We start from the raw sequence: 14,068 nt of genomic DNA, 5'->3' as shown, positions 1-14,068 counted from the left end.
GTTCACCGCAATGCGGAACATTTTCCAGTCCACGTGATTGAAGCAATCTTGAAGTGTGGAATCCGATTGGTCGGACCAGCATTGAACAGACCTGAGCGCGGGTGCTTCCTGTTTTAGTCTCTGTCTATAGGCTGGGAGCAACAAAATGGAGTTGTGTTCAGCTTTTCCGAAGGGAGGGCGGGGGAGGGCCTTATATGCGTCGCGGAAGTTAGAATAACAGTGGTCCAGGGTTTTACCAGCCCTGGTAGCACAATCGATATGCTGATAGAATTTTGGGAGCCTTGTTTTCAGATTAGCCTTGTTAAAATCCCCGGCTACAATAAATGCAGCCTCAGGATATGTGGTTTCCAGTTTACATAGAGTCCAATGAAGTTCTTTCAGGGCCGTCGATGTGTCTGCTTGGGGGGGAATATACACGACTGTGATTATGGTCGAAGAGAATTCTCTTGGTAGATAATGCGGTCGGCATTTGATTATGAGGAATTCTAGGTCAGGTGAACAAAAGGACTTGAGTTCCTGTATGTTGTTATGATCACACCACGTCTCGTTAATCATAAGGCCTACACCCCCGCCCTTCTTCTTACCAGGGAGATGCTTGTTTCTGTCGGCGCGATGCGTGAAGAAACCAGATGGCTGTACCGACTCAGATAGCGTGTCTCAAGTGAGCCATGTTTCCGTGAAACAAACAACGTTACAGTCTCGGATGTCTCTCTGGAATGCTACCCTTGCTCGGATTTCGTCTACCTTGTTGTCAAGAGACTGGACATTGGCGAGTAGTATGCTCGGGAGCGGTGCGCCCGTCTACGGAGCCTGACCAGAAGACCGCTTCGTTTGCCCCTTCTACGGCGCCGTTGTTTTGGGTCGCCGGCTGGGATTTGATCCATTGTCCTGGGTGGTAGGCCAAACGGAGGATCCGCTTCGGGAAAGTCGTATTCCTGGTCGTAATGTTGGTGAGTTGACGTTGCTCTTATATCCAATAGTTCCTCCCGACTGTATGTAATAAAACCTAAGATTACCTGAGGTAACAATGTAAGAAATAACACATAAAAAAACAAATACTGCATAGTTTCGAAGGAATGCGAAGCGAGGCGGTCATCTCTGTCGGCGCCGGAAGTATGCAGGAGTGCTCATCAAAGAGACCACTACAATATTGATGGGAAAAAAATTACCTCGTGACCGTCTTTGCTCTGGCCCGAGCCAAAGATGCGGTTGTAAAGGGAATCCAGGGAATTGCTGAAGTCTGACTTCTCAAAGCTGTGGTTGTCTAGAACCTCCAAGGTGTGTAGGACCCTCCCAATGGTGAAGCCTGGTGAAAGCAGAAAAATAATTGAGGTAAAACACAAAATGTTGCTCATTTCCATTTCCCTTACGCACCTAGGGCTGATTAACCCAGACACAGGCCAAGCCTAGTGCTGGGCAAAAAGCATGCTCAATGGAGAATCTCCATTGAAATTGATTTTTAGTCCAAGACTATTCTCAATCTTTGTCAGGGAAAACAGCCCATAGAGTCTGGATAGAGTCTGGATAGAGCCCATAGAGTCTGGATGTATTATGTCATTTTATAGGTGCCTCTTATCAGTGGTTTCTTTACCAGCAGTTGTCTCCTGACATTTATCAAAGGACCAGCGGAACTCCACAGCCTGCCCTCGGTCCTTGACCTGCTCCTCTATTTCTCGCACCTTTGCACGGACCTGATGTAAAAGCATAGATAAGACTGAGATAAGCAGATACGGATGTAAATCTCTCATGGCTCAAAGTGGAAGACAGATTGACTTCATCGTTACTTGTCTTTGTAAGTGTTGACATGCTAAATGCACCGAGGTGTCTGTTTAAAATACTCGCACACGGCTCGGACATCCATGCATACCCCACAAGACATGCCACCATAGGTCTCTTCACAATCCCCAAGTCAAGAACAGACTATGGGAGGCGCATAATACTACGTAGAGCCATGGCTACATGGAACTCTATTCCACATCAGGTAACTGATGCAAGCAGTAGAATCAGATTTAAAAAAACAAATACACCTTAAGGAATAGCAGGGCCTGTGAGGAGACGCACACAGGCACAGACACATGATAAGACACCCACTTTTCATACACGTATACAAGGATTTTGGATTGTAGATATGTGGTAGTAGAGTAGTGGCTGAGGGGAACACACAATGTGTTGTGAAAGGTGTTATGAAATGTAATGTCATGTAATATTTTAAAATTGTTTAGAACTGCCTTAATGTTGCTGGACTCCAGGAAGAGTAGCTGCTACCTTGGCAGCAGCTAATGGGAATCCTTAATACAAATAGGACGGCTGACAGGACAAATACAAATCTCAATCTAGTAGTCAAGAGGCATGCAATGATGGGCTTTCAATCAATCAATCGACAAATGCATTAGTCTCAAAGTGCTGTGCAGCAACCAGCAGGATCATAATGCCAAAGGTACAGTGGCATGGAATATCTCCCTCGGTGGGAAGAAACCTTGACAAGAACCAGACTCTGGGCCTTACCTGCTGTGTAAAGGTGCCGTTGCCCCCTGGCATGGGCAGGTTGGAGGGGGAGATGGGCAATAGGTCCAGCGGGGAACCAGTCTTGTTCCGGCTGTCTGTCAGAGAGTAGTGCCACACCAGGGCACTGGGACAGCACAGCATGATACTCTGACGAAACCAAGACGAGGAGAATAAGAATTTAGGGATGTGACTGACAATAGGGCGGCATATAACCTAGCTGTTAGAGCGTTGGTCCAGTAACCGAAAGGTCACCAGTTTGAATACTCGAGCCAACAATGTAAAACAAATCTGTTAATGTGTCCTTGAAATAGGCAGTTAACCCTAATTTATTGGGAACCTAAGCATTGAAGGTCCACAAGAACACAGTGGACCATGATAGTTTATTGGTGATGTGGACACAAAAGGAACTTGAATCTCTTGACCTGCTCCACTACAGCCCCTTTGATGTGAATGGGTGCATGTTGGGTCCTCTTTTTCCTGTAGTCCACGATCAGATCTTTTGTCTTGCTCACGCTGAGGGAGAGGTTGTTGTCCTGGCACCACACTGCCAGGTCGCTGACCTCCTCCTTATAGGCTGCCTCATCGTTGTCAGTGAGCAGACCTACCACTGTTGTGTCGTCAGGCAACTTAATGATGGTGTTGGAGTCGTACTTGGCCCCGGAGTGTAGGTGAACAGGGAATACAAGAGGAGACTAAGCACGCACCCCTGACAGCCACTGTGTTGAGGATCAACGTGGCAGATATGTTGTTGCCTCCCTTACCACCCGGGAGTGACCCGTCAGGAAGTCCAGGATCCAGTTGCAGAGGGAGGTGTTAAGTCCCAGGGTCCTTAGCTTAGTGATGAGCTTTGAGGGCACTATGGTGTTGAACGCTGAGCTGTAGTCAATGAACAGCATTCTCACATAGGTGTTCCTTTTGTCCAGGTGGAAAATGTCAGTGTGGAATGCGATTGAGATTGCGTCATCTGTGGATGTGTTGGGGCGGTATGCAAACTGGAGTGGGTTTAGGGTTTCCGGGATGATGGTGTTAACTTCTCTAGGGCCGGCGGGACGAAATCGTCCCATCTACGTAACAGCCAGTGGAATCCTGTGGCGCGTTATTCAAATACCTTAGAAATGCTATTACTTCAATTTCTCGAACATATGACTATTTTACACCATTTTAAAGACAAGACTCTCGTTAATCTAACCACACTGTCCGATTTCAAAAAGGCTTTACAACGAAAGCAAAACAGATTATGTCAGCAGAGTACCCAGCCAGAAATAATCAGACACCCATTTTTCAAGCTAGCATATAATGTCACAAAAACCCAGAAGACAGCTAAATGCAGCACTAACCTTTGATGATCTTCATCAGATGACAACCCTAGGACATTATGTTATACAATACATGCATGTTTTGTTCAATCAAGTTCATATTTATATAAAAAAACAGCTTTTTACATTAGCATGTGACGTTCAGAACTAGCATACCCCCCGCAAACTTCCGGTGAATTTACTAAATTACTCACGATAAACGTTCACAAAAAGGATAACAATTATTTTAAGAATTATAGATACAGAACTCCTCTATGCACTCGATATGTCCGATTTTAAAATAGCTCTTCGGTGAAAGCACATTTTGCAATATTCTCAGTAGATAGCCCGGCATCACAGGGCTAGCTATTTAGACACCCAGCAAGTTTAGCACTCACCAAAGTCAGATTTACTATAAGAAAAATGTTATTACCTTTGGTGTTCTTCGTCAGAATGCACTCCCAGGACTTCTACTTCAATAACAAATGTTGGTTTGGTCCCAAATAATCCATAGTTATATCCAAATAGCGGCGTTTTGTTCGTGCGTTCAAGACACTATCCGAAAGGGTAAATAAGGGTTACGAGCATGGCGCATTTCGTGACAAAAAAATTCTAAATATTCCATTACCGTACTTCGAAGCATGTCAACCGCTGTTTAAAATCCATTTTTATGCCATTTTTCTCGTAAAAAAAACGATAATATTCCGACCGGGAATCTGCATTTAGGTAAACAGACGAAAGAAAATAAAGCATGGGGTCAACTCGGGCACGCGCCTAAGCCCATAGTACTCTGATCGGCCACTTGCCAAAAGCGATAATGTGTTTCAGCCAGAGGCTGCCTCGATATCGTTCAGCTTTTTCCCGGGCTCTGAGAGCCTATGGGAGCCGTAGGAAGTGTCACGTTAGAGCAAAGATCCTCAGTCTTCAATAAAAAGAGCCCAGATGAACAACAACTTGTCAGACAGGCCACTTCCTATATAGAATCCTCTCAGGTTTTTGCCTGCCATATGCGTTCTGTTATACTCACAGACACCATCCAAACAGTTTTAGAAACTTTAGGGTGTTTTCTATCCAAAGCCAATAATTATATGCATATTCTAGTTACTGGGCAGGAGTAGTAACCAGATTAAATCGGGTATGTTTTTTATCCGGCCGTGTCAATACTGCCCCCTACCCCCAACAGGTTAATGTGAACCATGACAAGCCTTTCAAAGCATTTCATGGCTACCGACGTGAGTAGTAGTCATTTAGGCAGGTTACCTTCGTTTTCTTGGGCACAGGGACTATGGTGGTCTGCTTTTAACATGTATGTATTACAGACTCGGTCAGGGAGAGGTTGAAAATGTCAGTGAAGACACTTGCCAGTTGGTCTGAGCATGCTTTGAGTACACATCCTGGTAATTCGTCTGGCCCGTGGCTTTGTGAATGTTGGCCTGTTTAACCTCTCTTGGGTAGGGGGCAGTATTTTCACCTCCGGATGAAAAGCGTGCCCAAAGTAAACTGCCTGTTACTCAGGCCCAGAAGCTAGGATATGCATATAATTGGTAGATTTGGATAGAAAACACTAAAGTTTCTAAAACTGTTAAAATAATGTCTGTGAGTATAACAGAACTGATATGGAAGGCGAAACCCCGAGGACAAACCATCCAGGGGAAAATAAATTGAGGTCATAGGATTTTCCATTTGTTTTCTATGGGATACCCTTGTTATTAGGAACCTAGCTGCAGTTCTTATGGCTTCCACTAGATGTCAACCGTCTTTAAAAATTGTTCAATGTTTTTCTTTTGAGAAATGAAGAAGTAGTGCTATTAATTGTAAGTGTCACTCCAGGTGGACTACTGTTTTGATGCGCGTGAACTGGAGCGTGCTTCATGTTGTTTTTATCCGGTATTGGAAACAGTTTATTCCATCTTAAATTTTATCGATTATTTACGTTTTAGGGTACCTGAGGTTGGATTAGGAATGTTGTTTGAAATGTTTGGACCAAGTTTACAGGTAACTTATTAGACACTTTGTAGGCATGTTGGGCGAGTTGAAACCGGTGTATTTCTGAATCAAACGCGTCAAATAAATGGGACATAAAGGACATTATCGAACAAAAGGACCATTTGTGATGTTTCTGGGACATTTTGGAGTGCCAACAGAAGAAGATCTTCAAAAGGTAAGGCATGAATTATATCGCTATTTCTGACTTTTGTGGCGCACCTGCCTGGTTGAAATATGATTTTCATGTGTTTGTATGCGGGGCGCTGTCCTCAGATAATCGCATGGTTTGCTTTCGCCGTAAAGCCTTTTTGCAATCTGACACAGCGGCTGGATTAACAAGAAGTTAAGCTTTATTTTGATGTATAACACATTTTCAAGAATGTTAAATATTTGAATTTTGTATTTCTGAATTTCGCGCTAACATCACCAGATGTTGGCCAGGTGGGAAGCTACAGTCCCACCTGCCCATAAGAAGTTAAAGGTCTTGCTCACATCGGCTACCGAGAGCGTGATCACACAGTCGTCCAGAACAGCTGGTGCTCTCATGCATGCTTCAGTGTTGCTTGCCTAGAAAGCGGCAACTTTTGGCTGCCCGGCCAAACTGAGCAATCGGGGGAGAAGGGCCATGGTCAGGGAGGTGACCAAGAACCCGACGGTCACTCTGACAGAGCTCTAGAGTTCCTCTGTGGAGATGGGAGAACCCTCCAGAAGGACAACCACCTCAACAGCACTCTACCATTCAGGCCTTTATGATAGTGGTGCCACAGGCCTTTATGAGAGTGGTGCCAGACAGAAGCCACTCCTCAGTAAAAGGAACATGACAGCTTGGAGTTAGCCAAAATGCACCTAAAGGACTCTCTGACCATGTGAAACAAGATTCTCTGGTCTGATAAAACCAAGATTGAACTCTTTGGCCTGAATGCCAAACGTCACGTCTGGAATAAACTTGGCACATCCCTACGGTGAAGTATGGTGGTGGCAGCATCATGCCGCGTCAGTGTTTTTCAGCGGCAGGGACTGAAAGACTAGTCAGGATCAAGGAAAAGATGAACGGAGCAAAGTACAGAGAGATCCTTGATGAAAACCTGCTCCAGAGAGCTCAGGACCTCCGACTGGGGCTAAGGTTCACCTTCAACAGGACAACAGCCATAAGCACACAGCCAAGATAGCACAGGAGTAGCTTCGGGACAAGTCTCTGAATGTACTTTAGTGGCCCAGCCAGAAGCCGATTTAATCAATTATAGAAAAAGGCTGTAACCTAACAAAATGTGGAAAAAGGTCAAGGGGTCTGAATACTTTACGAAGGCACTGTAAATATAACATGGAAAATCAGGAACAATCACAACACTGAACATTTTACCAAAGCTAGTTCACCAACTTAGTCATGTACCATACTAGCCTGATGGCTTAGCAGTAATATTAATAGTACTGCAGTAGCAGTAATAGGCAATCCATTCAGTTCAGTGGGAAGGCTATTGAGTGCGTTTGTGTACCTGTAGCATGCAGCTGAGCCCAAACACCAAGGGCCTGTGTTGAGGGCAGATGTAGAAGTCTGTAAAGGGGGTCTGGGGCTGATTGCCCCCTGCGGGCTGGGAGGTGGGCGTGGGGGGCAGGGCGTTCCCTGGCTGCGCCAGGATGCTGTGGGCCGGGTGTCCCCCGGCGCCGGGCCCCAGGCTCCCGTCACTTAGCAGCAGGTTGAGGCGTCGCGTGCAGAAATAGGCCAGCCTCCGGGACAGGTAGGCCGACTGCACAAATTCCCCTAAGTACTGATGGAGGGGACATGACTCACAAGGTCAGTACACACTCTGATATGTGATCACAACAATGGAATACGGGGGAAAATAGAGGAGAGGGTAGCTAAATCAGCTTCAATGACTAACCTGTAAAAGTTAACCTGTAACACAGTGCAGGTAAATACATTTGCTTCCAAGTGGATTAAACTGCACCGCCAGGGACATATTACTGAAATGTTTTTCGTTACATAGGTTATTGTTAGAAGACTGCTAATGAACTTGGTGCTTGGCGTCACCCTGAGAGTGTCACATTAACAAAATGTACCATTTCTGCACAAAAGTTTGTTTGAAAAAGTAGCTTACAATGCCCCCAAATGCATAATTACAAGATGCCAGAAACACTGGACATTTCCTGATTCTTGAAGATACAGAGATGTAATTTGAGTGTCTCCTTAAGTTACTCTTTCCACGTGAAATGTGTGGTTTGTAACATGGAGAATGAAAACCATCACTGCAGTAGGAGAAAGATAGCCTAGTGGTTACAGCATTGGGCCAGTAACTTAAAAGTCGCTAGTTTGAATCCCTGCACTGACAAGATGAAACATCTGCCAATGTGCTCAAGCAAGGCACTTAACCCTAATTGTTAATAGCAGACCCTGGCCGTGACCTCAACTCTCCAAAGGTGTCTCAGGGGGAGCTGGGATATGCAAGAAAACACATTTCCAATACACACTTGTGTGAAATACGAAAAACATAAGCAACCACAAAAGTATTAAGATGATGGGTGCTGTATGGATGGTATATAGGCATTACCTGTAGCAGGAGGGGCAGCAGCAGCTTTAGAAGCTCGTCCTCTCCAGGTCGGACCTTCTCGGAGCATTCCAACACCCACGTGAGGAACTCGTGTCTGTCTAGCATGCCATCCTGGACGCAAGCAAACAACCGTTTGTTATTGCTTGGTCTTCTACAACAAAGTATTTAGGGTAAATTAATCCTATGAAATTACTCCATTTCACTATTACTTCAGGGAGGTTTTAAAATGCCTCGCAAAGAAGGGCACCTATTTGTAGAAAAAGCAGAATCTGAATATCCCTTTGAGCATACTGAAGTTATTAATTACGCTTTGGATGGTGTATCAATACACCCAGTCACTACAAAGATACAGGTGTCCTTCTTAACTCAGTTGCCGGAGAGGAAGGAAACTGCTCAGGGATTTCACCATGAGGCCAATGGTGATTTTAAAACAGTTAGAGTTTAATAGCTGTGAAGGGAGAAAACTGAGGATGGATGAACATTGTAGTTACACCACAATACTAACCTGTACAGAATAAAAATATTCCAAAACATGTATCCTGTTTGCAATAAGGCACTAAAGTAATACTGCAAAAAATGTGGCAAAGAAATGTACTTTTTGTCCTAAATACAAAGCATGTTTGGGGAAAATCCAACGTCACCAAGTACCAATCTTCATATTTTCAAGCATGGTGATGTCTGTATCATGTTTTGGATATGCTCATCATCAGCAAAGACTAAGTAAACGGAACAGAGCTTAGCATTGGAAAAATCCTAGAGGAAAACCTGGTTTAGTCTGCTTTCCAACAGACACTGGGAGAAAAATGTACCTTTCAGCAGGACAATAAGCTAAAACTCCAATGCCAAATATACACAAGTTTCTTACCAAGACAACATTGAATGATCCTGAGTGGCCTAGTTAAAGTTTTTATTTAAATATACTTAAATCTATGGCAAGGCTTGAAAATGGCTGTCTATCAAATTATCAACCACCAACTTGACAGAGCTTGAAGACTTTCAAAAAGAATAATGGTCAAATATTGTACAATCCAAGTGTGCAAAGCTCTTAGAGACTTATCCAACAAGACTCACAGCTGTAATCGCTGCCAAAGGTGATTCAAACTAATCAAGATAGTGTTTTATTTTTAATTAATCTAAAATAAATATTAGAACATTTCTTCCACTTTGACATGAGTATTTTGTGCAGAAGATAAAAAATAAAAAAAGAGAATTAAATACCTTTTAATACCAATTTGTAACAACAAAATGTGGAATAAGTCAAGGGGTGTGAATACTTTCTGAAGGCACTGTACATCAGTGTAAACAATGAGCTGTTTCATGTGGGCTAGCTATAGATTACCATCATAAAATATCCAAAGTGAACTGTTTTTTCTTGTTTGTGATGCTATGTTTGCATCTGGCCTTAATCATAAAATCCATACATTAAATGTCTTATCGCTTACCTCATGGTTTAGTTTAACAAAGAAATGACTGGCCCTCTAACAATAAGCTAACTTGATAGCAGTTTACTGACATTTTCCCCTTCAATGAACCACAAATTATACAGTGACATAGTGAAATAGGGCTAAACTATCACAACAGCCATTGCAGACAACTGTGTAAAGCTAACATCAAAGTAACAATTCTAACCAAGTAACAACTCAATTTCAAACTGTTCAGTGAAAGAATATGTGTTTTGCTTATCACAAACGCATCAGAAAAGGCAGATACATATGTCCCTGGTTGAGGCAGGCAGACATATGAAAACATGAAGACAGACAGTGAGACAGACATGCAACCCGACACAGGCAGACAAACAGACAAAGAAACAGACAAACCAAAGGACCATCCAACCTGGAACATGAACATGGCCAGCTTCTCGTTGTACTCCCACTGCTTCATGGCCATATCCACCTCGGCCGAGGTGGCCGGGAGAGGAGAGCCACAGCCCTGGCTGGGAGACTGGCGGTAGAACTCAGCCACCTTCTGCAACTGTTCCCACAGGTACTTTGTGATGATCTGAGTCCATTCTGCAGTGCAGACAGAAAGAACATAGTTAATTCATCACAATGGCATATGCTCCTGTTAATGCAGCATGACTGAGCAAAATTCTAGAGCTATAGCAGCCTATCTTTTCTAAATGGCAGTGAACACACCCAGGATATTGGAATGTTACATTACTGACGAGCTTTGGCCACAGGGGGGTAGCTGGAAAATGCTCAATCATAAAAAAAAACATGGTGTTCCTTGGAGGATAGGCTATATATTATTTTAAGGAGTGTTTGCTTACCTATGCAGGGGTCAATCACGTGCCGCTTCTTGACTTTTGTTTCTGTAATGGCGGCGTGATACGCACAGGTCATCTTGATCATCCATGCTGAACGCATCACAGGTACTGTGTACTTGGCCAAGTAGCCAAAAACCTCCTCCTTTTTACTAAAGATCGGCACCTAGCACACCAACACAATTTAACAAAACAGGTTTGATGGAGGATGATGCTGCAGAATATTTTTTATAATTTTAAGTGAGTTTGTGAGAGTGCTGTTATAATTTTAAGTGAGCAATTTTAAGAGTGTTGAAGAACAGTGAGCCTGATTCGAACCCATACTGACAGTGGTACATGTGCTCCAGATGCAGTGCATAGGTCACTAGACCGCCCCAGGCCAGAACACAACATATTTCTTTCACAATGTAGTGCTCTGCTGAATGTGCCCCGCAGGGATGTTTTTGGTACAAAGTCCTACCTTCTTGGCCAGCTGGGTGAGTGGTTTAGTTCCAGCCAAATCTGTAAACCAGTTGTTGATTGAGCTCTGTGACCTGGCAGTAACGAGCCAGAAATTGTCCTTCTGGTTAACCTGCGGCTTCCGTTTGCCTGTGTCTGGAAATGTGTTGTAGCGCAGCTTCTCTGCAATGATGCTGCTGAAATTTGAACTAATCTGTTGGGGTAATAGGGATGCAATAAACAAGAGATCCTACTGTACATACAACATGAATCATGATTCACTACATGTGACACTGAGAGAAATATTACGAGTAGAAGATCACCTTTGAGGGATTGAAGTTGACATTTTTAGCACTTCCATGTTCATCCCCTGACACTGCCGGTTGATTATTAAATCCTTGCTTCACATTCAACGCAGTCAATTCATCCTGGAACAGAAATTTACATAATATCTCGTGAAATTCAGACCATGCAGTTGATGAAGTCATGCAATGAACACCTGAACACAAAACAAATGGTGAATAGCTCAGTGGGGGATTGAGTAGCTAGATAATAAAATTTAGTTTACAGTTATATATTTTAGTCATTTCGCAGAAAGAAGCTCTTATCCAGAGCGACTTACAGTTAGTGCATTCATCTTAAGAGGACTCTGTGAGACAACCACATCGCAGTAAGTTCATTTTTTAATCAGCAAAGTCAGTACTAGTAGGAAAAGATAATTGCACCTTTTTTTGGGGGGGGGTACAGATGTCATATATAAAATAGGGAAGGGTTTCAGACATTCTGGATGTGGCAGAGCGGTTTCTGGGATTGGAGGACTTCTCGGCGAATGAGTTACACAATAGGCTGTGACGAGCCGTACTGCCCTATCAGGCCCCATAGCCTGAGTGCAGAGAAATGGAAATTTGAAGAATGGATGAAGTGGGAGTTTGTTTTGCTTTGTTTTGTTTTGTTGACTATTTTAGTTGTGAGGAGTGAGTTAGATTCCCAATCAAGTACGGTTTTCTTTTTTACTTTGAATCCAGTAGTGGGCGGCAATACAACTTTTGTGATGTAGTCCACCCTAAAACCCCACCGAAGCTGGTCATGTCTATATGGGATACAACTTTTGTCAAATTGCTGCGTAAGTTCTTCTAGACCTGCTACGAAAAGTCAATTGACAAAAGCTGTATCCCCTCTAGACAAAACCGAAGAAGAGCTAGGGTTTCAGATGTTTTTGGAAGATGGGCAAGGACTCTGCTGTTATTGCATCAGGGGGAAGCTAGTTACACCATTGGGGTGCCAAGACAGAGAAGAGCACTAACTGCTGAGCGGGAGTTGACCTCCCATATGGGTGGGACTGCCAAGAGACCAGAGGTGGCAATTATTTTTACTAAGTCTAAGGATCCTATGCCTGGAAAGTGAACTGACATGTCACTGTAATCAGCAGAAGCTCTACATCATGACCAATAGTTTCCCACAGCAATTTGTACAAAAGTAGTCTCCTGGCACAGTAAATGAGAGCTCCAGACAGTGCTAGCTTGCTAAAATTAAATGGCTAACGTTATCTAGCTAATTAACTATGGTATTGGTAGCTAAACTAGTAGTTCACGTTTGTTAAACTATATAGTTAGCTAGACAAACATTGTAGATTATAATTGCTAGACACACATCCATGCTAACATTAGCTATGTTAGCACAACATGCAAGGGTTCTCCCCAAAGAATGTAAGAGGCGATGCGCCACCTTCTGGCAATTTTTTGGCAGTTACAGGTGTTAAAAAACGCAAAAATATCTGAGTCCTCTGGCTGAACTCAGCAGCACCACCTTGTTAAATCCTGGGGAGAACCCTCAATGGTAACGTTAACCGTTTGCCAATTTGTGAAAATGAAGGCATTTAGCTAGCTAACGTAGCTGCTAAATATGCTAGCTAAGTAGCTTGTTATCAAGCTGCTCCAAAATGAATCCGAGTTGTGTATCTAGTTAACTAACGTTACATTAAATGCAAGCAAGTTTACCTAATCTGCAACCATGCAAGTAACGTGAATGGTTCGTGCACTAATTTGATAACTTGAAATATTGACAAATTATCTCTCGTAAAGTTAACATTTTGTTTACGTTAGAAAAGGTTGGCTAGCTAACTACGAGCTAGAATGCTACTGTTATCAAGCTAACATTACCTGGTTGATGTTTAGCAAACTGAAAAGCCAAGTAACGTTAGCGGTTCATTATTATTGCTAGAGAGACTGGCTTGGGCCTGTGATAGCCGTCTGGGACTAGCTAGCAACCATAGTTAGTTAGCTAAGGGGACTCCTTTCCAAATAACAGTAGCTAGGCTCTTTGTGTCAATTTGTCTTTGCAACGTTGGTTTTAGAAACGATTTAAGTTTCTGACCTCTTTTTGCTTTGGGTCTTGAGGATAAACGTCCGGAGGTCCGAGTCGTGGCCGCTTCAGTGGCCGGTGTTCGTAACTCAGGATCCCAAAAGCAGCCATCATTCAGCGGCATCACAGCCAAGGCTTTTCTCTTTCCGTTGGGCTCACTAGTTACCACAGCCACAAAGTCTATATTATGGCTAAATCCCGCCTATTTCTCCAATTTCTCTTCTCATAGTCTGATTTTAAACTTAACCACACTGTCAACCTCACCTTAAATGAAGGCCAATAAACGATTTCCCCCCCATTATTTTTTACGATATAGGCAATTTTGACTTTGTGGAGTCTTGGAAGCCGGAAGGACGCTGATGTAGACAAGAAAACTCAAAATACGCTCGTCACTAGTTACCATAGCCACAAAGTCATACACCCCGCCTATTTCTAACATGTATCTTCTTAAAATCTTATTTTAAACCTAACCCTAACCCCCTTACTGCTAATTTTATACCCAACCCTAACCATACATTAAGGCCAAAAAGCAAATGTTGGTTTTTATAAATTTTTACGATATCGTTCTTTTTTTTTTTTTTACTTTGTACCTGTGGTAATTACATGTAATTTGTAATGTGCCGAATATACATTCATTCACATTCTACAAAATAGCTAATAATATTCTTTCTTCT

General features: G+C 43.1%; 1 protein-coding gene across 1 annotated transcript in view; it reads right to left on the bottom strand.

Moving 5' to 3' along the window:
• The window catches only part of LOC106611503 (mediator of RNA polymerase II transcription subunit 12), a 104,246-nt gene extending 90,465 nt beyond the window's left edge, over nucleotides 1-13,781 (bottom strand). The window contains exons 1-10 of the mRNA XM_014211769.3: nucleotides 13,407-13,781; nucleotides 11,357-11,461; nucleotides 11,056-11,247; nucleotides 10,602-10,761; nucleotides 10,166-10,341; nucleotides 8,333-8,443; nucleotides 7,280-7,552; nucleotides 2,506-2,652; nucleotides 1,592-1,691; nucleotides 1,170-1,306 (exon numbers count right to left, since the gene is read on the bottom strand). Of these exons, the coding sequence (XP_014067244.1) occupies nucleotides 1,170-1,306; nucleotides 1,592-1,691; nucleotides 2,506-2,652; nucleotides 7,280-7,552; nucleotides 8,333-8,443; nucleotides 10,166-10,341; nucleotides 10,602-10,761; nucleotides 11,056-11,247; nucleotides 11,357-11,461; nucleotides 13,407-13,508 (1,503 nt within the window). The 5' untranslated portion in view covers nucleotides 13,509-13,781. The remainder of the gene's footprint in view (nucleotides 1-1,169; nucleotides 1,307-1,591; nucleotides 1,692-2,505; nucleotides 2,653-7,279; nucleotides 7,553-8,332; nucleotides 8,444-10,165; nucleotides 10,342-10,601; nucleotides 10,762-11,055; nucleotides 11,248-11,356; nucleotides 11,462-13,406) is intronic.
• Between the last annotated feature and the right edge of the window lie 287 nt (nucleotides 13,782-14,068).

Source organism: Salmo salar, chromosome 09, assembly GCF_965601325.2.
Source record: "Salmo salar chromosome 09, fSalSal1, whole genome shotgun sequence".
Classification (NCBI taxonomy): Eukaryota; Metazoa; Chordata; class Actinopteri; order Salmoniformes; family Salmonidae; genus Salmo; species Salmo salar.
Note: the sequence above shows the minus strand (reverse complement) of the source record. Positions and strands in the feature narration are given on the sequence as shown.